Source organism: Mytilus californianus, unplaced genomic scaffold, assembly GCF_021869535.1.
Source record: "Mytilus californianus isolate M0D057914Y unplaced genomic scaffold, xbMytCali1.0.p SCAF_9, whole genome shotgun sequence".
NCBI classification, from domain to species: domain Eukaryota; kingdom Metazoa; phylum Mollusca; class Bivalvia; order Mytilida; family Mytilidae; genus Mytilus; species Mytilus californianus.
The window spans coordinates 56941326-56966775 of record NW_026262745.1 but is presented as its reverse complement, the minus strand read 5'-3'; the positions used below and the strand labels follow the sequence as shown (position 1 = coordinate 56966775).

The 25450-nt window shown below is 32.7% G+C and overlaps 1 protein-coding gene across 1 annotated transcript; it reads right to left on the bottom strand.

The window, feature by feature from the left end:
* Window positions 1-1607: 1607 nt before the first annotated feature.
* LOC127715012 (uncharacterized) lies at window positions 1608-10790 on the bottom strand. The gene is made up of 6 exons (XM_052221039.1): window positions 10684-10790; window positions 9993-10054; window positions 7863-7974; window positions 4963-5039; window positions 3104-3178; window positions 1608-2208 (listed from the first exon to the last, which is right to left on the bottom strand). The coding sequence occupies exons 1-6, from the start codon at window positions 10773-10775 to the stop codon at window positions 1946-1948; spliced, it is 681 nt and encodes a 226-aa protein (XP_052076999.1). The 5' UTR covers window positions 10776-10790; the 3' UTR covers window positions 1608-1945.
* Window positions 10791-25450: the final 14660 nt, after the last annotated feature.

Below are 25450 nucleotides of genomic sequence, written 5' to 3'. Positions count from 1 at the left end.
AGCATATTCATTTTCTATGTGCCTGTCACAAGTCAGGACCCTGTATTTCAATGGTTGTCGTTGGTTGCTGTCCATCATATTTGTTTTTTATTTGTTTCAGTATAAATCAGGCCGCTAGTTGCCTCGTTTGAAAAGTTTCACAAATTGTAATGTCTTGACTGTTACAGAATACAATATGGGCTTTTGCTCATTTTTAAAGGTCATACGGTGTCCCATTTTAACATGTTATAGTTACTTACATCAATGTACTTTTTTATGAAAAAGTGCCGCATAAGCAATCAAACAACAATCTTTTTGTATCATGATTTTTTTTTTATAAACTTAAAAGCAATTGTACCAATTGGATTTATCACAAAAGCACTACATTGATTTTGTGAGAAGGGACACTTTGCATTATTTATTTATTTTTTTTTTTGTCGTGGAAATATGAGACGTCTTTTGGTTACTTTAGTCGCAATAATGCTGTCTCGTTGACGTAAACTGCACTTCTCTTCTTATTCATATTCTCGTGTATTCTATAGCAATACATATCTTACTTATATTTCATAGATTGTATAGTTAATTTTTTAAAGTAACTCATGAAAATTTGTGAGTCAATGAACTTCAAGGTAGATTTTGCACCCAAACGACCTGATTCGTAAGATAAAGAATGTTTTTCCACGCATATGGCGATGCTTGTATATCCAAGGAAATTTTATCATTGGAGTCGTCCTTAAGACTGAATGATTCAAAGTTTGTTCCATGCAAAAGATTCACAAACTAGATGAAGAAAAATGAATTTCAAACAAGGTTCGGAGTTTTATAAATCTAGAATTCATAGCGTGGAAATCTTTTTTCTCGTAAGAATGCTTTGTGATAGACCCGCAGAGTTTGAAGTTTGGAGCAAAGAAAAAATCGAAACGTTAATGCATCTTATTGCAAAACAATTATGTGTAATGAAAGGAAATGGGTATATAGTGATTTTCGATATTCTCGATGAAACGCTCCTGTGAACTACTACCGGATGGGAAATGTCCATAGATTACCATATTTGTATACCCCAGTCAACTCTTGGGGTCGATTTCATTTAAAAGAAAAGAACAAAAACCGACAGAGGTCATTAGGTTCTATAAACGTTTGTCTTTATATACGGTAAAATTTTATCGTTTTCTTTCAATCTCATATCGGTATAACTACGCAAATATTTCAACTTGTCAGGTTTTTCCCGTTTGTGCAGCATTGTAATCTTAAACAGATCTTTATTCATTGCTGATTAGTTTCTTGATGTTTAAGTTGGAAATGATCGGTATATTGCCAGGTAAACAACAACCAAACATCACATTATCAACAATTACATGTATGAACATACGAAGTTGGAGACAACAATAATGCATATTTCTAAATAATAAAGCATTTTTTTTTATTAACAAATTTTGTTATTACTGTGAGAGAAAACAAATATTAGCCACAGGAAGGCAATATTGCACTATCATGACTATGTCTAGTCCATCATCTTTTACGTAGATCATCCTTAATTTATTCATCAATTTACATATGTATACAAGTCAAAATGTGTAAAATTAATGACAGAATCAATACATTTATAAAATACTCTACAAATCAAGCAACATTTGTTTACACATAATCTTCGTCATTTGGTCTAATTCATTTCATTTTTACGCATATTGTAATTAGAAAGTGTAAATCTGATTACAATACAGATCCTGTATGTCCAAGCTTTGATAACAAGGATCTGAAAGCACCCCATTCTACTTACTGTTTCAAAGACCTTTCTGGATCCCCCTTTTTTTAATGAATACTCTCCTTTAAAGATTTCATTGCTTGAAGTATTATTTACCAGAACAGAAGGTAAAACATAGTGTTGTCAGATCCTTGTCAACAAAGCTTAGAGACAGGATCTGTATTCTAATCAGATTGACGTTGCATCATGATAGTGGATTTCTCTTTAATTTCCAAGGCTAAGAACGTGTTCGTCGTCAATTAATTCATATCCATTTCCACTCTTGTCTACTTCAATAAACAAACGAGGCTGCACTGGTGGTGCTAGAATTGGCGGAATAGACGAATTGTTTACCCCATGTTCAGGTGAACTGTGTGGTACATTCTTTTGGTTATTTTGATATTTATAAACCGCAGCAACTGAGCATAAAACTAGTATGATGAGACCAGCACAGATCATGTATATGAGTATTGCATAGTTTGTAGTTGCTGTATAAAGAAAACATTCTTATACTTATGGATGAACATTAAGCAAATGAACATATACATAATAATTATTGTTAACTTATCTTATTTTATCACTGTAGTTTGTGAACTAAATCAATTGACTTTGTATATATATATATATATATATATTGTACAAGATATAATTTTTCTACTATTTGCGACGTGATGATGTCTCTTTACAATCAACATTAAATTAAACATTAGGTTAATAAAGTATGAATTAATTTTAATATTTTTTTCTGCTGACCTAGAGGATAAAATAAATGACTGAAATAAACCAAAATAGGGTATTTTTATCCGTTATCGTCACTCCCACTTCATCTTCTACGTTTATTTATCTTTACTATGGTTCACTACACTCCTTCTGTATCAAGGCAGGATTTTCAACTATTTTTGCTGATGGCTTGTTTTACTGTTTGTTGTTTGCATTATTCACAACTTCATTCGACACACAGAAATTCACATTGCCATATTATTTTAAATGTTTACAGTCGCCTCATTTTTAATTTGGCCTTTTTAACTTGTTTGATTCGAGCGTCACTGTTAAGTCCTTTGTAGTCGAAACGCGCGTCTGGCGTACACAATTTCAATTCAAGTATATACGAGGATACAAATAAGGAGATGTGGTTTGATTGACTAGTTTATTCGTGCTTACTTTTAACCTAAACTAAACCTTTGATGTTAGCAGTAAGTCTTACACGTCTTAAAACATATGACTGTAAGATGAGTAATTTTTTTGGAAAAGATTTGCATTAAAATTCGTGACTTTCAGCATTGGTATACAACATTCCCGTTGATGTGTTGCCGTTATGTTCGATATTTTCAAATATTCAATATAATGAAAATTACTACATGTAATATCTGTTGTGTGACTCACCTACAGCTACATATTTTGCTTGATTGGCATCAAATCCCCTCTGGCTTTGTTCTGTAGTTGATTGGTTTTGGTATTCTATGGAAACATTTCAACTACAGTTGTAGTCTTTGAAAGTAATATAACATAACCAGCATGTCAAAAACGTGCACAATTGATTTCTTTTTTCTGATTATTATTAACATCCAGACGAAACGTGAAATCAAAAACAGGGATTCACAATCATTTTGGAAAACTTGTTTGATTTCGATACATCATACATAGAAAATGATGTGAAAAAAAAACTAATCATAAAAAATAGATTAAGATTATGCCATGAAATTTTCAGTTGATTTGTGACTAATAAGTTTGACTATCTCAGGAATTGTCCGTCTCTCGCTTAAGCAAAGGGAATGGAAAAAAAAATAAATACATTAATTATGACCAATAGTGTTTTTAACAATATGTGATCATATAGCAACATTTTCATTGATCGGGTTTTGAAGACACATACTGTAATTAAATTAGATCCGGATTCTGATCATCTGTATATAATTGTTTCTCCCCTTCCTGATGTGTTCCCAATTTTATTAATCATTCAAGCCAATATAATATAAGTCATATTGTTGAGTTAAAATTTAAAGATGACGTATTTATCATCTGAATCTAATAGTTTTGAATCGTGGTACTAAGCACACACAAGCGCTACAACGTCCAGTTTGCCTAAGGTCTTTCCCAATTCACCTCTTGTACGATGATATACCTCCCATGAGACCGCATGGATCAGTTTGTTTAAAACAAATATTTTTTTTTTGGCATTTGGGAGTGAAATCTAGTTCATTACGGGTCATGGCGTTAGCGATACATCTATGCGAGAAACATGATATCCTCACTCCCTCTTTCCAATAAGGGTAGTTGTATTAATCGGCTGCTAATTCATCTCTTCCCTTTGAAAATGGTATTGTTCTCGTCTTTGTACTTCTGTTTTTTTGATACGAATAATGAGACAGCATCCAACACCGCGAATATTCTTGCGAAAAAATCTTCCGCATGCATAGATATTATCCGTTTTCAGTGAATTTTTCCGTTTGAATAATCTAATTAAGATATAATATTCATAACGTTGGAAAAACAATGTCACAGTACTTCGAATTAGCATGTATTTATTTAGGTTATAATCGTTATGAGATCTTATGACTCTACATGGCTGCTACATATGTGGCAGTATCTGCTTACCCTGTCGCCTTGCCTCATATTACACTCGCTTTGAGTGTTTTATTTATTGATCAGTCTTTATATGTGGTCTATGTAAAGATTTGTTTCTAATGTCCTGGTTGTTTGTTTTATTGCCATGGCGTTGTCAGTTTCTCTCTAATTTTAGAACTTTGATTGTCCCTATGGTATCATCCAACTCGTTTTTTAAACATTTATGACAGTGATTGACTAAATTAATTGAAACTCAATCGAACAACCTCATGTATGTTTTAAACATATGACAAAATCGCAACAGTTTCAAAGTCTGAAGACTGCACAATTCAACTTCGTATTCCGTCTCCCATGACTATGACATCTTTAGAAATATTTCAAGCTTAGTTTCATTTTACATTTCGAGAAACAACGATCAAAAATGCAAAACATAATCCAAGGAACTGTTTTATTTTCTGAAACGGAAACTCAATTTACTTTTTATCAGGACTAATAACAAAAATCGAGTTGTAAACTTACCCACTATTTGTGAAATGCGTCTTATAAAGACCGTTATTATTATGATTTTTTCATAAACACTAAAAACTCGTGTAGGAAAGACATTACGAAACTACATGTACTTGTATGATTGAGTTATTATTTATCTACCGAGTCACATGCATATAAATATTGCTTACGTTTGACGGTCGAATGTTCACTCAATGTTATGACTGATGTGGTTAATGGAATACAAGACCCATTTTTATTGTCACATCTGGAAATAAACAAGTTAAATACTTATTAAGTGCAATGTATGTAAATAAAATCATGTCAAAAATTACTAATTCTTAGTAACGTTACTTTATATAAATGGACAGTTTAACATGTATTAGAAAACAAAATTACAAAGGTGTTTGAAAACAGATACAAAAGTTTGACTAGTAGGAAACACTTATGCCCATATTTTAGTACACGTATGTGTCGTAATGTCAGGCCATTCAAGAATTTTTATGGTCAAGCCGCTGTCAAGGAAAGCACCCGTACTCTTTCATCATAGTGAAACTATCAAACACCCGACCCTGAATCCTTAAATCTGTATTTAACCTTAGTATCTCATAAAATAAATCACAACATTATTGCCTTCGAACTCGAGACCAAGATAAAGTCAGGTTGGGACAGGGCTGAACATGTACTTCCCCAACTCAACAGATTATAACTGGCTAAGTATCTAGGAGTCTACTTATAGCGGTTAATATCCATCATCACAACACCAAGAGTCACTATGACATTTCAGTGGCAGATTTCAACTTCGTTAGAATTGTTTTTCTTTTTTATTATTGAATCTTTAAGTCAATAAAAGGGGTGTCATTGGTCGCAGTTAACACTCAATGATTTAATTCACATTATAGCGATTCGTACATGACACTTGTATATTAAATGACAATTTTTCTTCTTCTAACCAATTACTACCATTTAATATGTGTTTATAGCTGTATATCCATTAGATAATTGCTTGAGTGATTGTAAGGGCGTGGTTTCGAAAGATATTTAAAAGAGAAAACTATTTGAAAAGATATGTATAAGATAATTGATTCGGCCTAATTTTGCTTTGAATATTATAATGTATCAAAAAAATCACATTCATTTAGTAATACGTGTAAGTTCCGACTTTTTGTAGTAGTAGAAGGTGTTTTTGTTATTCAAACGCAACTGATTAAATGACTCGTTACAAAGGAATTTGACTTGACCTATGTATTGTGGTATTTAAGCATCGTTATCACGATATGGCTACCCTTCAATCAATGAGTAAAATCAATATACATAGATCATTCTAGCGAAATATAAATATGTCCAATTATAACTTTTCATATTACAAATTATTTGCCTGGAAAGACCTCACTTATATATCAGTTTGCACCACGATGCTTTTTTGGTTTATGGGTTTCATAACGAGTGTTAAATTGATATCGTTTGATATCAACTCGTGTTATTTAATTTTAATATACTAATAAACGATATCCATTTTTCAAGAGCTGTTAAATCATTTCTCTTATGGTCAACACTCTTATTGTGTCGAATTAAAAATTCCGCAAATCGTTGATCTGTTCTTTTTCACATGTACCAGTATGACGTCATATGTCCTTTTCCAGCGTCGAACTTTTAAAACTTTTTGTACGCTTCAGACATGAGCATGTAACAAAATTTTATTAAAAAAGAAGATTTCCATGTAAAAAGTGTGAGTGTTTTTTGAATATTAATGAAGAAATCAGATATGTCCGTTGCCATTGACGAAATGTATATCATCTTAACCCTTGAAAGTCATCAACGACCTAACAAATAGCCAGTGGAAATGTCGTAATATCGTCTCATGATGCTGGATAAGCCAATCAAATAAAAAACAGTTTTCGTTTCATTTTTTCATTTCACACTCCGTGCAGTGTGATACGAGATGTATCTTTTTGTGCAAGAAATAGATAACAGGCCAGAACCATAAGAGAATTATATTTTATATCACATAACCAGAGGGTCTTGAAACGACCTTATTGCAAGTAATTTTATTTATTGTAGGTGTACAATTCATACTCATGCTGGTCGTTTCTGGCTGAAAGGCGAATCGTTTGATTACGTCAATATATGTTTTCATTTCGTATGAAAACAATCCATGCAGTATGAAAGTAACCCATAGCGTATCAATGCAACCCACACATATAGAATTGTTTGCCTTGCCTACATAACTGTTCAAAACTGATTTTTGCATTTTTCGTGTACTTCGTTCATACAATTATGCCTTGAAAAAAATCTCAAATGTAATTCCTTAAAAAAAAGTTGTTCACAATATATCCTCAAAAATGAATAATTATTATATACAAAACTAAAACATTAATATATATTTTTATCCTATTCAATAGTAATGATTGGAATTTTCTAAATATTTCACGAGCATTAAACTCGACATCTTCATAATATACCAATTTCAGTGAAATATTATAATAGATTTCACTTCGAATGGTACTGCCTTCATCTCTCTGGAGAATTTCTGCCAAAGTTTAGTTTTTAAATTCTTTCTTTGGTTCTCAAAATTTGAATAACCGATATTTATTTATTTCGAAAATCGATTGATATCATAATTGGTAGCTGTATTTTTGAACATTTGTACCTAATGAAAGCAAATGACCATCATAGGTTTAACCAGAGGCGCTTCGGCATTCAATTCTATAATGAATTGCATATGTCATGCACTAAATATCCTGGGATCTAGATACATGTAGGTTGTAAATAAGTTATATGCTACCTAAGATATCCTTTGAAGGGACAAAAAACCTTAATTTAATGCCACGCATTAACTAGATTCCCTGACTTTGCCTTTTTATTATGTAATATATGCCTTGTGTGCTAATGTTCTAATTTTTATTGGTTGGTTATAAATAGTTGAGAGGACAGTTTCAAACATTTCTATTTGATGCAGGTTATGTCAGAAACACCATTCGTGCACTTGGATATCCAAATTATATTACTTAGTATCATTGGGTGTTTTTTTACCTTCATTACTACATGTAGTATGACTACATTGCATTTGAAGCAACAAAAGATTCAATACCTGTCATTTTCTTTACAGTTGCAAATATAAGCACATTTCTGTCCATACAGGTTTTGAGGGCAGGATTCACACTTAGTTCCTGCTTTAAACGTATGATATCCTACTTCACATTCTATAAAACAAATTGAATGTACTGTGAAAAATCTGTAGTGAAATAAAGAAAAAGAGTATTAATAGGGACGTATTATAAAATAAAGTAAATACTTTACACATTGGTAAATATATCCTTTGAATACACTTATTTTAATATGTTATAACTGCGAGCACTATCAGATCTGTACTGTGCGTCTTATGTGCTTCTTGTTAGGTTATATTTTTTGCTTTGTATTGATCTGATGAGTTAAGTCCCTTTCAACTGATTTTTATTGTTTTTTCTTATGTTATACTGTTACACTGTCTGAAGGTTACCCCTTCGTTATTCAAAAGTCCAAGTTCTTTTTCGAATTTACAAAAGGCTGAAGACTCCATCGATGATACTCGTTTGAAATAATGCTATTGCTACCCTCGATTGACATAATTATATATATATATAATTTAAAGTATGTATATGTAAATGTCCATAGTAAGAATTGTGCTTGAATACTAAGATATATTAAATAATCTATTCTTATTTTTTATATTTCAAATCTTAAATAATCGAGTTCAAAGTATTACAAGTTTCCATTTATACAAAATAATCATGTGATGCTGTATGATAACCAAAAAGATCGCTATTCACCCGAGACTAAAGAACTAATAGTCATTTTGTGGCCTTCAATAAAGAGCAAAATCCATACTAATAGGTAAGCTATATGTATGCCAATATGTTGAATGCATGCATGTTACATTGTGTATTTTCAAAACGTTTGTACCGCACATAGGTCATATTTATGATACCCGCTTAGTCAGCAGTGGTTTGATTTGAAAATAATTCCTTTACCAAAATACTCCTGAACTGATAAGATTGTTTTGGCAATGTTTTAAGAAGCGAGTTGTCTATGCTCATGATGATCTCATGTACACTTTATGAACACAGAAAAAATAAACAATGCATGTGTGAAAGATTATCATGAAAATGTTATTTATGATGATCATAAATATTTATCTATGTTATTGATCAGTTGGTAAAGCAAGAAATGAATTTTGAAAATCTGCAATGTTCTTCCAACATGATTCATCACTATTACTAGTCGTTGTTATTGACTCTTAAGCAATTCAATTGGGATACGCTTTTATTTTTTAACTACAAACTGCTGAAAATTCCGTTCATGTTAAAAACTGTAATCGCTTATTGATGCATGAAAAAAAAATATTATCTGGTTTTATAAAAAATATTTTTAATTTCTAAATACATTCAAATGGGAAAAACGTGGTGGCACTCGATTATTGCATTTGTCATACCTTGTAGCAGATGCAATGCATTCGACTGCAGACATTACCGATTTTTCCAAGCCTGAAAAACTGACATTGGAAAAGTCCAAAAAGGAAACTTAATACGAGTAAGAATAAGATCTAATCACTCTAAAGAACAGTCAGAATGGTATGTCAAAGAACATCACCTAACTGTTTTAGAACAGTTTTAACATAAAACTGTTCTCGGGTAGAACTGTCAAAATCTAATATGTGGTAGAACTGTCCAGATTTGTTCCCAGATATAAATTGTATTATTTGTTGTAGTAGAATAGTCATGGACTGTTAGAATTCTTATGGAAATGGGATAGGATTGCCTGTTAGCCTAGTAACCATCAAAAGTGTGAACAATTAAAAGTCACAGTGCCTCACCTTTTTATAATCTATAGTTGGCTTCTGGATGACAAATAGATTACAATTTAAAAACCAGAAAATCAACGGCCTGATTTACGATAAAGATCATAAACGAAAAAAAAAAACCAACAAATAAATAAAGCAAAAAGTAACCAGCAACTACCCGGATTTCATGCTCACGACATGCACACAAAGGATGTGTCTGATTTTATTATGTACGTTAGAGCTCAGTCCACCCTCAACAATGGAGGAGTGCTGTAGTAGTACAACAATCGAACCAACTGAAAATTAGTTTAAAAGTGGCTATAATCTTCAAATCGGTAGTTAGCCCCAACTATGTAGTTTTTAATATGTAAACGTTTCTACAGCTACTGAAACGATACTTACCTATGCAACTATTGTCAACAAATTCGAAATGGCGGCAACATATGATATTTGACAAATTACCACTGTAAATACAAAAAATATATTATTTAAAAGTTGAGTAAATCAAGGCCAATTAGGAGATAACTGAATAATGTTTAAGCTCCGACGGCATCAATTGGCGACGCGTTATCGGAGCCAGTAAACGGGTATTTCCGATCATCAAATCACCAATTGATGCCATCGGAACTTAAAATGCAATACTGTTATCTCCATTCTAATGAAACTGACAGAAAACAACGTCATACATTTAAAATTTCTCATACGTCGTCTGCGCTTGCGCGTACGTTTTCATAGCATCAATTGTGAATTCATGCCATGAAAATTGGTGACGTTATCCAATCAAAATGAATGTTACAAAGATGTTGCATTAGAATACATGTTGTATAAGAATTTAGCATTTAATGTTGTCCGTTTAAATATTATTGAAGACAACAATCTTTTTACACTACATGACATGATTGATTTTTGGTGGGGATTGTAGTAGAGTGAAAATATTTTTCGATATTTGCTATTGAGGGCATAACTATAAAGATCCGTGATCGAAAACTCAAAATAAAATGATACAATTAACATATCAAAAGGCAACACATGCACGTTGATTTCGAATCAATAACTGTATAACATGTATAATATATGGAAATGTGCAGTTTACCTATGACAGATTCCTTTTATCGTTTGCGAAAGTCCTGTTATATTTCCAAATATTAACAAAAGCTTTGTAAGTAATAATAAGAACAATTGCATCTTGCATGCATACGTTATTCCATCGTTGTAGTTGATATAAAACAAGGAAACGTTTGACTTTTTTTATGTTTTATGTAAATTAGACCACCGGAAACGATTATAAATGGAACAGAATTACCGGAAATATAGAATTGTGTTTATTGTTAATGTGCCAAGGGTAATTCAAGTAAAATGTTGTTCCCGAATAAATTATCACATTTTGCTTGGATTGGTGCGAGTACGAAACGAAAGGCTTATTCGGCGCAGATGTATAAGATGTATAAGAAGCGAGACAGTTGAAGAGCTAAATTACCAAATAGGACCTAGAAAAGAGGGAGTCGAAACTTTAGTTTCTTTATTAATTCTAAATCTATAAACGGACAATTATAGAAAGGTTTGTTATAAATCAAAATCTGTTACTTATAGTCATGGATAAAATTGATCTTTCCGGAACAACTTAAATAACAGACATAACTCTGAAAAAACAACACACGGGTTTTCTACTTAATTGAAGATATTTCAAAATGCTTCCTAATACCTTAGAAAGTAACAATATTGATGTGTGCCTGCTTGCCAGCGTTGATTGCTAAACATATATATCATAAGCTAAGTTAACGTTTAAAAAAATCACAATGCAACATTAAAAAAGTATTATATGAAATACAGATTGTCAAGGTAAATTTAAAAAGGGGAAGTCCATAAATCCATCCTGACACAATCAAACGTTAGACAATATCAAACAACGTAACGAATGGAAAACAACTGTCATATTCTTGACCTGGTACAGGCATTTTCCGAAGAAACTGGTGGGTAAAACCTTGTTTTAAAGCTAGCTAGACCTCCCATTTACATGACAGTTGTTTATAGTTATGTTATATTAACAAAAATGGATGCGAAACCCAAACAGACACAATTGGTGAATGTGACAATAATTGGGACCCAGCAGCCAAAACTGTGTAAACATATATATCTAGGACAAGCAAAACAACAAATCTAAAAATTAAAATGGACACACAATTAAATTTTGCAATAGTTGATTGTAGACCTAACAATGCCGCCAACAAAAAACAATTATTTTGTATGGTTGATAGTACATACAGAATAATAATAAAACATAATACTATGGTAGAATGCACTTTCCCGATAAAGCAAAATTTAGTAAAATATAAATATACTTAGGTAAACAAAATGAAAACAACCCTATAAAACCTCAAGCGTACAAATAACACTTTTGATGCACCTGCACCAGGAACTTTAAAATCCCAGAAACCTAAAAGTTAGATGTAACTAGATGTGTCGGAACGACACGAATGGCCCCGCTCGCGAAAAACAAACCTGGAACCCGTTTTAGGAGTCGAAATTTCAAAGTCCAAAGCCTGTAATTTTGGCAAAAATCAGCGGAGCAGAACCAAACGTTAATTCGATCTGTAACTCATCATAGAAGACTTACATAATTAAAATCAACTCAATATGTGAAGGTGTTTAGAAAAAAGTCCGTCCGACTGTTATTTTCACAAAAATTTCAAAGTCCAAAAACCAGTAACTTTGGCAAAAATCAGCGGAGCTGAACCAAATGTAAACTTGACCTATAATGGTTTACTTTTATAAATTTTGACTTGGATGGAGGGTTGTCTCATTGGCACTCATACCACATCTTCTTATATTTATTGATCTGTAACTCATCATAGTAGACTCACATACTAAAAATCAGCGTAATGTGTGAAGGCGTTTAGAAAAAACGTCCGTATAACTGTTATTTTCACAAAATCATCAACAGTGAAAAGCCCGTAATTTCAGCAAAAATCAACAGAGCGGAATCAAACGTTAACTCGATCTGTAACTCATTATTGTAGACAAACATACTAAAAATCAGCTCAATATGGAAGGGCGTTCAGAAAAAAAAAGATTGTATGACTGTTATTTTCAAAAATAATACAAAAGTCCAAAGCACGTAATTTCGGTAAAAATCAGTGGAGAGGAACCAAACGTAAATTCAATCTGTAACTTAATAGACTCACATACTAAAAATTAGATTAATATGTGAAGGCGTTTAGAAAAAAAATCGGTATTACTGTGAATTTTATAAAATTTAAAAGTCCAAAGCCAGAAATTTTAGCAGTTAGGTGTTCAGAAAAAAAAATCCGTATAAATGTATGTTGTGGAATGACGGAATGACGGAATGACAGATAAGGGTAACAGCCACGTCAAGATTCGTGCGCCAAAAAGGAACAAAAAAGTACAAAAAAGTTAACACTGAATATTTGTCTATAAAGTCTTGCTACTTTTCGATGAACTTTTTGAGACATAAAGACAAAAACCTGGCTGATTGATTTTTGCGTAGACAACTATGACGTTTAACAAAGTCTGAGCTACAGCTGCAAGCTCTTGAATATCGTATGAATTTAGAAATATATACGCCACAAAGAGGTGAAATATGTATACTGCTGCTTACGTGAGCATCGTCTCGTTTGTTATAGATTCTAATACTGCGATGACCGTTGTAGTGAAATTCGAGTTATATGTATAGAAATACGGCGGAGGCGGCTGTATCTGTGTTACAATAAAGTAATGTTGTTTAATGCTGAAAATATGCAATAATAAATAAATACACATGTAGCCAGTATTAAAGCCACATGACTTATTTATTACAATTTCCAACTATAACATTAACGACACAAGTTCCACAATTCGACAATAAATGTCTCTTCAGTGATGGCCTAGGCCAAAATAATTGAAAATGAAAAAAATAATTAAAAAAATAAAGAGCTTATTAACCAAAGAGTACAAAAAGTATAGCCAAAGCCTGCTGAAGAATCGGGGGTTGCATGAAGGAGATATATTACTTAATTTTAGATAATTTCTAACATTTTGTAACAACACATTTTTATAACACAATATCTGTATTTGCATGTCCTGTACAGAAGTACTAGCTACTGGGCTTGTGATATCGTCGGGGACTATCAGTTCACCAGCAGAGGTAACAATACAGTAGTATTAATGACATTAACGTTATCAATTTTGCAGCACTAGATGCACATTTCGACAACAAATGTCTCTTCATTGAAGCCCGATGCCAAAATGTTTCAAAATCCCAAAAGATATTTTCTTGAACCAAAGTATGTATATGAATAGACCTTTCTGTTTTTACTACAATTGATGTCACGTATGCAGTAGCTGATATATCCAGCAGGTACATAAATTTCATTAGATTTATTGTGCTGTTGTTTCCCACATCCTTCCAGCTCTTTTTGTTACATATTTTCAGAATTTGAAAATTTCATCCTTCAATTTGGTCTCTGTTATTTCTGTAATTTTCATAACATGTCATGACAACAACAACAAAAAAACAACAACAAAAAATAACGACACAAACCCCATTACAGGATATGGTTATTATATAATGATGCACAGATACTTGAACTTTTATACTTTGTAAAGATAGATAAACACATTATTTAAAATTATGTTAGATTCAAAAGAATCTAAGGTTAAACAATTATATATAAGCCCAGAGTTGTTTTTTATAAATTACTTGGTATACAGAACCGCTAACCCGATTTGTTAAAGTTTTTAGAAAAAAATAAATATTAAAGGGTCATGTTGGGGTTTTTTTTTTCGCTGACCACAAAAAATATTTTTCTCTCATATAAAACATTTCTTCATTACTGCTTTTTATTGTTAATTATGTTTATTTTATAAAGAAATAATGTATCTATAGTATTTGTATCCTATAGAAAACGTTTGTCTTGAAAGCAAGCTATTTGTTTGTTTGATAGTCTCAATGACTCAATGAAATGTTCTGTTTCATGGGTTGAACGAAAACAAATTTTGTCCATATGGATATCAAAAGAGTGTTGATATTTTACCCGGCAAAAGATTAAAGCAATATTACCCATCTCAAACACTGAGATTTTTTTAGGTTTCTGCTTGGTTTCTGCTCCCAATGTGGGGCTCTGTATATAGTTTGTTATTTTGTAAATTTGCTACGTTTTAAAATAAATAAGGACAAGAAAGCTATTGATGATAACATTACTTTATTAGAGTTTATAACATTTCAGAGAAGGAGAACAGAACCATAAAATTATACGTATAGACCTTGTTTATAGTATCTATAGCAACCGACATTTTGAATAAAATTTTATTAAATAAAGAACGCAATTTAAAGAATTTTTATAAAGTATTTCCATGTCTTTCAAAATTGGTACTGTAAATATGTACACTGCAGATATTGATTAATAAATGAAAATATATCTTATGCTAAAACATCCAATAACAACGCTCCAAAGTTGACTTCCGTCACTTTAGTAGGGTTCACAAAAGAAAAATTTAATGCTATAACAGTGGAACACATCATTTTCCCTATGATGGTCTCCCTTTGTTAATATGAACGCGTACTTCCGTATCCTATTGGAAATTGATTGTTAGTTCATGTAGGTAAGATATATTTATATCATGTATTGGCAAAAAGCCATTGAGGTGATTTTGTGGGGTTATGTAAATATTCGTGTTTATTAATAGACAAATGAAGAATTCTATATGAATAAAATTATATGGCCTTGTATTGATTGTTTGTACACACGATTAGTTTCATTGTTCATAGATTGTTACCTTGATCTAGAATTATTGCATGTTTCAACATTGACTGATAGGGTTTAAATAACTGATAACATTGTTTAGCACACTACAACAATGTGTCTTTTTATAATATTGATTTGTTTAACTACACAATGATGTACACAGTGTTTTTAAAGGTCGGGAACACTACCTTATATGGATATGCATAAATTAACATACTTATGTCCTCGCACATGTAATTGTTTATTTACGTATGACGCAAATTTATTTTACCTGGGTTTTTGACCAATCCATTAAATGAGTAACAATGCATGAAGGACTACGTATTTACGATCAGCCGAGAACACGTGTTATTTATTGAAATACAACACATTTTTTCATGCATTGCGGGATTTAAAATTTCCCTTACTTTTTCATTTTTTGTATCCATATTTATAGTCCGTGATATAAAGTATTCGTTTCATGCTCAGATTAACGAAGAGTTGTTTCTATGCTAAGAAAAGAGTGTTTGAATTACCCGAAATATAGCCATTAATATGATAAATGATTACACAAAGATTTCAGGTATTCGTCCACAAGACAGCAACGAAACAATAGTGAAAAATACAATTACCCATAAGACAAACTTTCATTCAGATAGTTAAAAAATAAGGTATCCTTGAAGTTTGGGTTCGTAAAAAGGGGGAAGACTTAGAGTGTGTCAAATATCTGTTGGGGTCACTAGAATTTCCCAATTTTAATAAAATTGATGTTATGATATTGTACCTTCTTTTATGATTAAAACGTGATTTAAATCGAGGAAGGGCATGTATTTTTTAATTCGTCTTTACAAAAAAACACGTGTAATCGTCAATCGGGGACATTTATACCCGACTATAAGTTATGGGCTTTTCTCACTGTAGAAGGCCTTACGGTTGCCTATAATTGCTTACATCCACTTCATTTGAACTTTGGTGGATAGTTGTCTCATTGGCAATCATAACTCATCTTCTTATTTCTTATTTGGGGCGGCTTAGTACCGAAATTTGACAAAATCATGCAAATGGTGATACAAGCATAGGATTTGGCACATACGTTCTTTAGGGTGTACTTTATCATATAAGAGGGGTAGCTAACATATTTTAGATTTTTTTTTTCGCGGCGGCCATCTTGAATTTAAAATTGACATAATTTTGCTCAATAGTGGAGATTGAAAACAAATCCACACCTTTTTTAACGTGATATAGGTGATGAAAACTATTTGAAATACAACAAAATGGCCTGGAAATATGCCAAACAGACAAGAATTGTAAAAATAAATCACCACTTCAGGTTAAGGTTGTAAAAGTTCATACAATCGAGTGAAATAATGGGGGTAAGGATATCCGATAAAAATATCCGTTTGATATATAGGTAATTATTTAAGATATGCAGGAAGGTCGATTAATTTATTATCCTACGATATTTTCCGATGTGTTTCATACTAGCAGCTACAGGAACACAATGTTGTACAAGTCAAACCAGCTTTATAACACTTGCATCTACCAGAACAAGTTTTCTTGCATCCACATTTGTGTAACTCCTGGCAAGACGCTGCCATGGCTGCTAATTGTGTCCAATTGGGAATCCATAACCCATCTGCGGTCTCCTTAATCCATCCCCAATCGCCCGAACTAGGTAGATGTTGTTCATGTGTGACTGCCTGTCCCCATACATGACCACCTTGATATGCAGCTCGTTTGGTATGCTCAAGTAGTGCAACTATGGTGAGCGGAATTGTGTCATACTGTCTTTGTTTGCGTGCAAACAATTCAAGCCTGGATTCATTGATGTCAAATGTTGTTGTAGTTCTTTCGTACATAACTACAACAAATGCCTCTATCAACTCCATATCAGCTTCACTGACCAATGCAGGTTTCTTACTCAATCGCCCAAAACACCTCGGTTACGTCATCAAATATTCTCCACGTCTGCTATGTCGACTTCTTTCCCTTTCCATGAAAAGCGCAGACAGTCACATTCAGTGAAAGCATGAACAAATGGCAAAGCCTGTGATCTAGGACCAAGAACACGATCAATTTCCAAATGCAACCCTACGTTTTTCTACTTGTAGTGTCTTGAAAAGAGACACTGCTAAAACCACTACATCAGTGTCGACTTACATCCCCTTTCAGCTGTACTTTTGATATGAACAAATATCCTTATGTCTGCTTCCTTGTGATTACAAGGACTGAGACCATCATGGTCATCATAGGAATTTGTCATAACATCTTTGCCTTTTGTCACAAAAATCATTTTGTCAGATTGAATCGAGCAAATTTGATCGGCAAGGAAATAAAACAATTCAGTTTTGTTTTCGCCTCGACCGAGCTTTTGGAGTCTTACTGTTGACACAACATCTCTGACCTTATCCATCGAATGTTTTATGGTAGCAACTGAATAAGCCTGTTCCTGAAATAATGGCATTAAGCAGGTAAGACTCACTTCAACAGTCGGTTCTCGCTTCTCTGAAGAATAAAATAATGACCATGAAATATTTTCTGATGTAATAGTTTCACCCAACAACCTAACCGTATTTAAGCATTCATACTCATTCTGTATAAAACTCATGAATAGATAGTCATGGTTTAGAATGCCAGTTACATCCTCGGGCAGAATAAGGGGTTCTGGTTTTGTTTTAAGATATGCAGGTTTCATATTCATGTACTAGTAAGCTTCAGGGAGTTCAGGTGCCTTTTTTGATTTTGGTTTACTTGTAGGTTATATTATCTGATCCCTTCTAACACCAACATTTTCTTACATTGGATGTTGAAAAATAGAGATTACGGTCCCATGAAAAGATGATTTCGATGTTGTTGAGCTTGGGTTGTGCTCTATGTTGTCGACTGCAGCTGTGGTAAACACTTCGCCCTTTAATAAAAGCGGACTACCACAACCTCATTCAAATAACTTTCAACTACAGCTTCACCTAGTTGAGTTGATATTTCCAGTACCCGATCATACGAGATGCATTACCCATGTTGAAATAATGTATCTATAAGCTGTCTCTTCCTGATTTTTGCAAAGAGTAATAGTCCAAGTTACGCTCAAAATCGTGTCTCACGATAAGCTGAATGTCTGTGTTGGACAGGAACCTCCTGGGTATTTGAATGGTAATTAAACATTAATAGTTGGGCCAGAGGTAAGTCGGACTTTGTAGAAACGTTGTCGAAATGCGATTTAATATCAGATCCATGCTCTAACATTTTCACCAACTGTAACAAAGGAGGTTGTAAGCTGTCATCGATATCTTCAGATATTAAGAATCCAGAAAATGTTGTCTTCTTAGTAGCTATCTGGCAGCGAATCATTTCGGCCGTCTTTTCCATATGCATGGTGTCAATGTAATCACAAGCAAACGCAATAGCTGGTCCTATATCTTTTTCAAACATCAAAAGGACATCTCTGCCTTTTGTGTGTGCTTCTAGTTCTGGCATTTTCTGCAAAAGCTTGACCTTCAGGCGCGTAGAATGTACCTGTGCAGAAGAGGAACCAAGTTCTGTCAATCTTTCTTCGTATAGGACTCTTTATCACAAATGAAACATTTTTATGAAAATAAGGAGATGTGGTATGATTGCCAATGAAACAACTATCCACCAAAGTTCAAATGAAGTGGATGTAAGCAATTATAGGCAACCGTACGCATTTTCAACGGGATTTGGTTGTTGGTCTATCGAACGAGAAGCACTTCTAAGAAGTTTAGGGAACTTACATTCACTCGAACTTCCAGATGGTATTGGTGACATATGGCGTTTCTGGGCTCTCTCAAGTTTTGTATTGTTAAACTTTATTCTGCATAAATTATAGTACTTAGCATTTTTCTTTTTCATTGTGCTTTCTATTCCCTCTCCGTCGTTTAATCGCCGAATATCTAGAGGGATAGGTAATAAATTTACTTCATGAAAAAGAGGGATAATTTTGCCCAACATTTTATATCCTTCATCTGACGATTTCATAGGGTACGTTGTGTCTTCCTGACACAAACAACATTTTGTTCAATCTGTTTCCCAACTATCTGTTGAGGAAGATGACAAGCGAATTCTTTTCGCCATTTCAGAAATAAACTATTATATAAATAAACTAAAATGATCAACAATGTAACGATAGAACAATAACGCAAATATTGTCTGAGTAAAATATCTTTACACTTCTGATATTCAGGCCGAGGGGTTATCCTTTTACCACCTGTTTAGCACTTTGTTGTATGGGATATAACTGAATTCGGTTAACTCAATTACAAGTTTGCCTTCATTCAGCCCGATCGTTCATCCAGTACCATTTAACCCTCGTGCAATCTGTACACCATCCAGAGGAATAAGCCCCTCCTCCTTAGCTCGGATTTCCCGCGTTAGCACATCCTGTCGATTCAGGTACCACTCCATGACTTAATAATTGGGGCAGTCATGGAATATTTGGGAGCACTTTAATCTTATAAAGCTGATACTGACCCCATGCCGAGATTACCGGCAGTGGTTTATACCAGAGTGCCATGGTAGTGCAAATAAATCACTCTCTGACTAATAACTGGTAATGATCACATTTGACGTAGTCAAGCAACATCACAATGGACGGATACCAAACAATGGTTAAGGACGTTAAGTAAAGACTAAACATTAAGAACTAATTATAAATAAGGTTCGAAGACGAATCCCAAACGATGATTCAAATAAATAACTATCAAAGTACTTTGATTTAAACATTAGCGTGTGGTAGTTTGGGTCAAATGTAAGATATTTATAAAACAGGAAGTGAGTTATCGACCGATATTTGACCGGAAGTGATGTTTTATTACTACAATAAAACAAATTAACCTAGTAACATTTTGTATGAAAATTAAGCAATATGTATGCAAAAGGGAACATACATTTGATGTGTTTTACCTGGATGGACGCCATTTTGAAAATCATAGATGGCCGCCGTGATTGGATGGATTTATTTCGTGGCTACCCCCTTAATATGATTAAATACACCTTAAGGCATGTTCTGACAAAATTTCATGCTTGTTTCACCAAATGCATGATTTTTGGGGTAAGCTGCTCAACTGTATATATACAAATCACGTTTTAGAAAACCTAAATGGGTAACATGGCACCCACTTTGATCCGGAGGATTTAAATGATTGAAGATATTGCACGTATAAAGTCAATAGGACAGCAGCCGAACGATAAAAATACCTCTCAGGTATATTTTGGGATAAAATTAGCAACAGACGGACTTCACTGATGGACAAAAGTATACAAAACATTATGTTAAGCTATTACCGTCCCCACTTTTTATACCACAAATTTTTGAGAATACTGAATATGATGTACCTACTTTTAGATCAGGTCCTGAAGATTATTTATATCAATTTTTATGAAAAAGTTACCGATGAAATAAATGTTTTAAAATTAGATAAATATACAACAAAAAAACCGTTTTTTCGAGAATCCTGAAACTTTGACAAACATTAATTATTTCCAAACAATTGTTATACCAATTTAGAACATACTTATGTAAAGAAGATTTTCCAAATGTTTTTACAAAAATCTGCTTGTGTTTATCTTTTGAAACAAAAATGTTAGGTATGTCTATCCAAAGGATAGAAATGTCCACAAAACTGAAATTTTCCGTAAATGTCGAAAACTTTGACCTCATTTATATCTTAAGGATGTTCGCTCCTTTTGTTTTAGATTTTTTGCCAGATATTCGGCATCCTCTGGTTTTATCCATGTAGTGCCATTAAAAATTTTGCCCTCTAATCCATACTTTTCTTTTCATACTTTTATTACATAAAATTTAAAAAGCCATATTTGAAAATCTTATAGAATCCTTGTTATATTTTCATTGTTTTTGAAAGAATTAGGTGACAATATTAAATGTATGAAAAATCTAGAGAGAATCATTTCCCGTCAAATTTTCAATGCCTTATATCTCGAAAACAAGCACATGGACCCTTCATTTTTTTCTGCTTTTTTAGTTCCTTCATTTATATACTATCAATTTATAACAGTTTTTTAAAAAGCTTGTTATTTTGAAACAGAGTAGCGAACATCCTTAAAGTAGCACATGAAGGTATATTTTTTATTACATATTTGAATTGACTAGGTTACAAATAGCTTGTATGCAACTTTTCGTAAAAAAATCACCGTGGGATCAAAACTGTATCGTATACCCTTATATAGGATACGAAAAATCCGATAGCATATATATAGATAGACGTGTAACCCATTCCTTCCAAACTTTTTGACAGGTTTTCAAAGAGCTCAAATGATTTTTATACTGGACAGTGGTCACTTCACATAGGAAAGTTCACTGTTTCACGTGAAATTAATCCACAGATACAATGCATAACAATGGACAAAACCTGATCAACTACTTTTACAAGGCGAAAAAGAGAGTCGAATCGTGAAGCCAGTAAACAATATTTTTTTTAATCTGAGCATGCAAATTGAAGATTATGCTATATATTTTACATTAAACCTATTTGCTGAACAAAAACATTTATCATGAGTGTCCCAGACATTATAAAAGTTGAAAGTTTTCCCACTAATTCCAGGTGTTTTTAAGTGGTAGTAAACTCGTAGTAGCCCACAATGCATTGTAGTTCATTGAGTCGATTGGTCAGTTTTTTCAAGGCCATGTATACCTTCTATTTTGGAAGTTACTATGCAAATATATTCTGACGTCAAGAAATCTAGAGTTCCCGACCTGTTTTAAGATAAAATGAATAAAGTAAACATAACTAAAACAAGGAAAAATCGATAGGGAATATGAATAATGAAGGAAATTAAACGCAGACCATACACTACCTGTAGCTGATCATTTACTTTATTATGTAAAATACATTTATCATATACGTGTAGAAAATAATGGTATATTTGTACCTCTTGATAAAACTAGTATGTACATATATATGTAAACCTCAGATTTATGTAGGCCTCAAACCCGTGTCCGTTTCTCAAATCTATGACCAATCGTGACGTCAATCGCTAATCCATGTCCGTTAAAAAAGATACGGCCCCAAATCTGTGTCCTATTTTCAAATTTGTTTTCAATCGTGACGTCATTCGCAAATCTATGATCTTTTAAAAGATACGGCCTCAAATCTGTGTTCTTTTCTTAAATCTTTTTCCATTTTGTTTCGCCATGCGCAAATTTATGCCAGTCTAATAAGTACGGCCTTATAGGATTTTTGTTTTATTAAGTCATTTTCCATAATGCAATGTTAAGTTAGGATGTGTTCTCCATGTGTGTGCTTAAAAATTTTACATGCGTGTGTAATTATTGTATGATTTCATGTTATTGTAAAACTACAACATTTTCAAATTGTTTGCTTTTCTTGATCCCTTGTTTAATTGTTCTGTAGTAATTATCGTTACTTCCCTTTACTCATTACGTCTTGATAACAAATACGAAATATAAGTTAATAAACAACCTGAGACAAAATGACATCTGTATACAACTAACTGAAGATACATGTATGGCCTTCAACAATGAATTGAACCTATTCTGTATCGTAATCTGTAAACACATACATCTATTTCTTCAATGTTTCAATGTATAGGTACCACATAAAAATGTTTAGGGTATAATTTATTGCCGGTTTAACAACGACATTTTGTGCCACTATCTTATTAAAAAAGGTTTTTTTCTGGTGAAACTATTCCGGTTTCGAATCTTTGTATTTTTAAAAATCCATTGTGTACCATGACATCAACATTCAACAACCACAACATAATTATGTGTACAAATTATTGGCATAACGAGCATACATGATACTTTATTAATGTGCCTTCAAGAATGAAACTACACATATTTATTTACTTGATTACGTCTTGCTATGTCTTACGTCACCACATTTCGATAAAGGACATAGATTTGTGACAAAAACGGCCATAGATTTGTGACAAAAATGGCCATAGATTTTTGACAAAATTGGTCATAGATTTGAGTTAATAAAGGACATAGATTTGAGACAATATAGGACATAGATTTGAGACAATAAAAGACATAGATTTGAAACAATAAAGGACATAAATTTGGAACGTCTATGACGCAATATTTAAAAGGACATAGATTTGCGGAAAAGACATAGATTTGAGGCTGGACATAGATTTGAGGCTTTAATATTTATTCATTAAATTTGAAGAATTGTCTTAGCCGTGTGATATGACTTTCGTTATCAACTGCTTCCGGTTTATATCAACTGCTTCCGGTTATTATCGCATGCCTTTATTTAACGTTATCGCAAAGCATTTCGACGTCATTCTGCAAATTCCGGAAAATAAACCTCAGTGGTACATTTTGTGAAAAACATAACTAAGTAGAATAAAAGAATGAATATAAGGAAACATGAAAATATATAATTTAAAAAAGGCAAAACAAATAATACAATAAATGAATTTTATAATGTTTTAAAATAGTTTTTCTTGTCTGTATGGCTTCCGCTAAAGTATATGATAAAAAGAACATAACATGTCATTTTTCATATCAGACCCCTTATCAGCCCATGGTCAAAATCATCCCTAGAGCCTGTCGGCTCTCGGGCTGATATCATGACCTAGGGCTGATAAGGGGTCTGATATGAAAAATGCCGTGTTATAATCTATATTTATCATATACTTAGAGTAAATAACTTATAATTTTTACAGTATGATAATATCCTTAAACTAATGTAAATTCCATATTTTCCGAAATAGTGTTTAGCGGGCTGATATGACAAATTTATCACATGCTTCCAGCTAATATCACATGCCTTTCCGTAACGTTATCGCATGGCCTTCCGGCGTTACTCTGCAAATTCCGGAAAATACACCTTAATGGTACGTTTTCAGTGAAAAAACATAACAAAGGAGGGTACAAAATAATTATTAGGAATTCAATGTTTTGTTGAAATTTTTTTTATCGTCAATATAGAAATATATTATACTGTTGTTTTTCTCCTCTGTTGAAGCATTTGATAGAAAGATTTCATATCGGATGTATTACATTTGGCGTCCGACATCCGTAAACTTTTCACTTTTGAAGTTCAACTTGAGAAGCACTAAGTGGATCGATATATTAAACTGGTATTTTTTCTCCATTGTTGAAGCATATGATAAAATGATCATAATATGTCATTTTTCATATCAGATGTATTATCAGCCCTAGGTTCAATATCAGTCCAAGAGCCGAAGGCTCGAGGGCTGATATTGAACCTTGGACTGATAATATATATGATATGAAAAATACCATGAAATAATCTGATATTACGACAGGAAAGCGTAGTTAATATGTATTACTGTATGTATTTCTCTAGAATCTACCATCAGACAGTACAATGGCAAAAACGAAACAATCGAAAGTTGCTACAGTGTCTGACGACAATAATCAGCTATTTGTGTTGGAAAAAATAAATCTTGATTTTTTTCTTACATGATTATCTTTGTAGTAATTATTAAAATTAAGATAAAGGATACATAATATTTTTGATAAAGATTATGGCTTAGCTTAAAGACCCAAAAAGAAACACAACGTAGCTGTTTTATGTCAACATCACCTGAAGATATCAAAACGACATATTGTTTCTTAATAATCCAGAGTGTTAAAGGGTAGCCCAGGTGAAAAGGGCAAGATGAGGTATTGCCATAAATTGACGTCCTACGTCGTTTTCGTTTGGGAAAAATCCTCTGAATTCAACAGCGCAATTGGGACCACACTTTGCCGCAATCATCATTATGTTCCTACTAAACAATGTGTGCCAACTTATGCCACCCATGCAAAATAAAGCAACTTGGCCACTGTGGCTAAAAGTAAAACAAAAGGGTGAATGCATGTGATTATCATCAAACCTGTTACATAAATAAAAAATCGTACGCGAAAAATGATAAATTAGCCAAATCTATTAAATTCATTATTAATAGACTCAGAGCTTCAAGAACAAATTAAAAATACTTTGCGAGATACGATACATTGAGAATATTTTGTTGACATTCCTGGTAGGAGATGACTTCTGTTAAATTTTATTATATTTTTTTTATTTGTTTAAAGACAAAAAAATCCGATTTAGAACATCATAGCTTTACATTAAGTTAAGCCTATCATCCTTTGATGATATACCCTTTATGATATGTTACAAATAT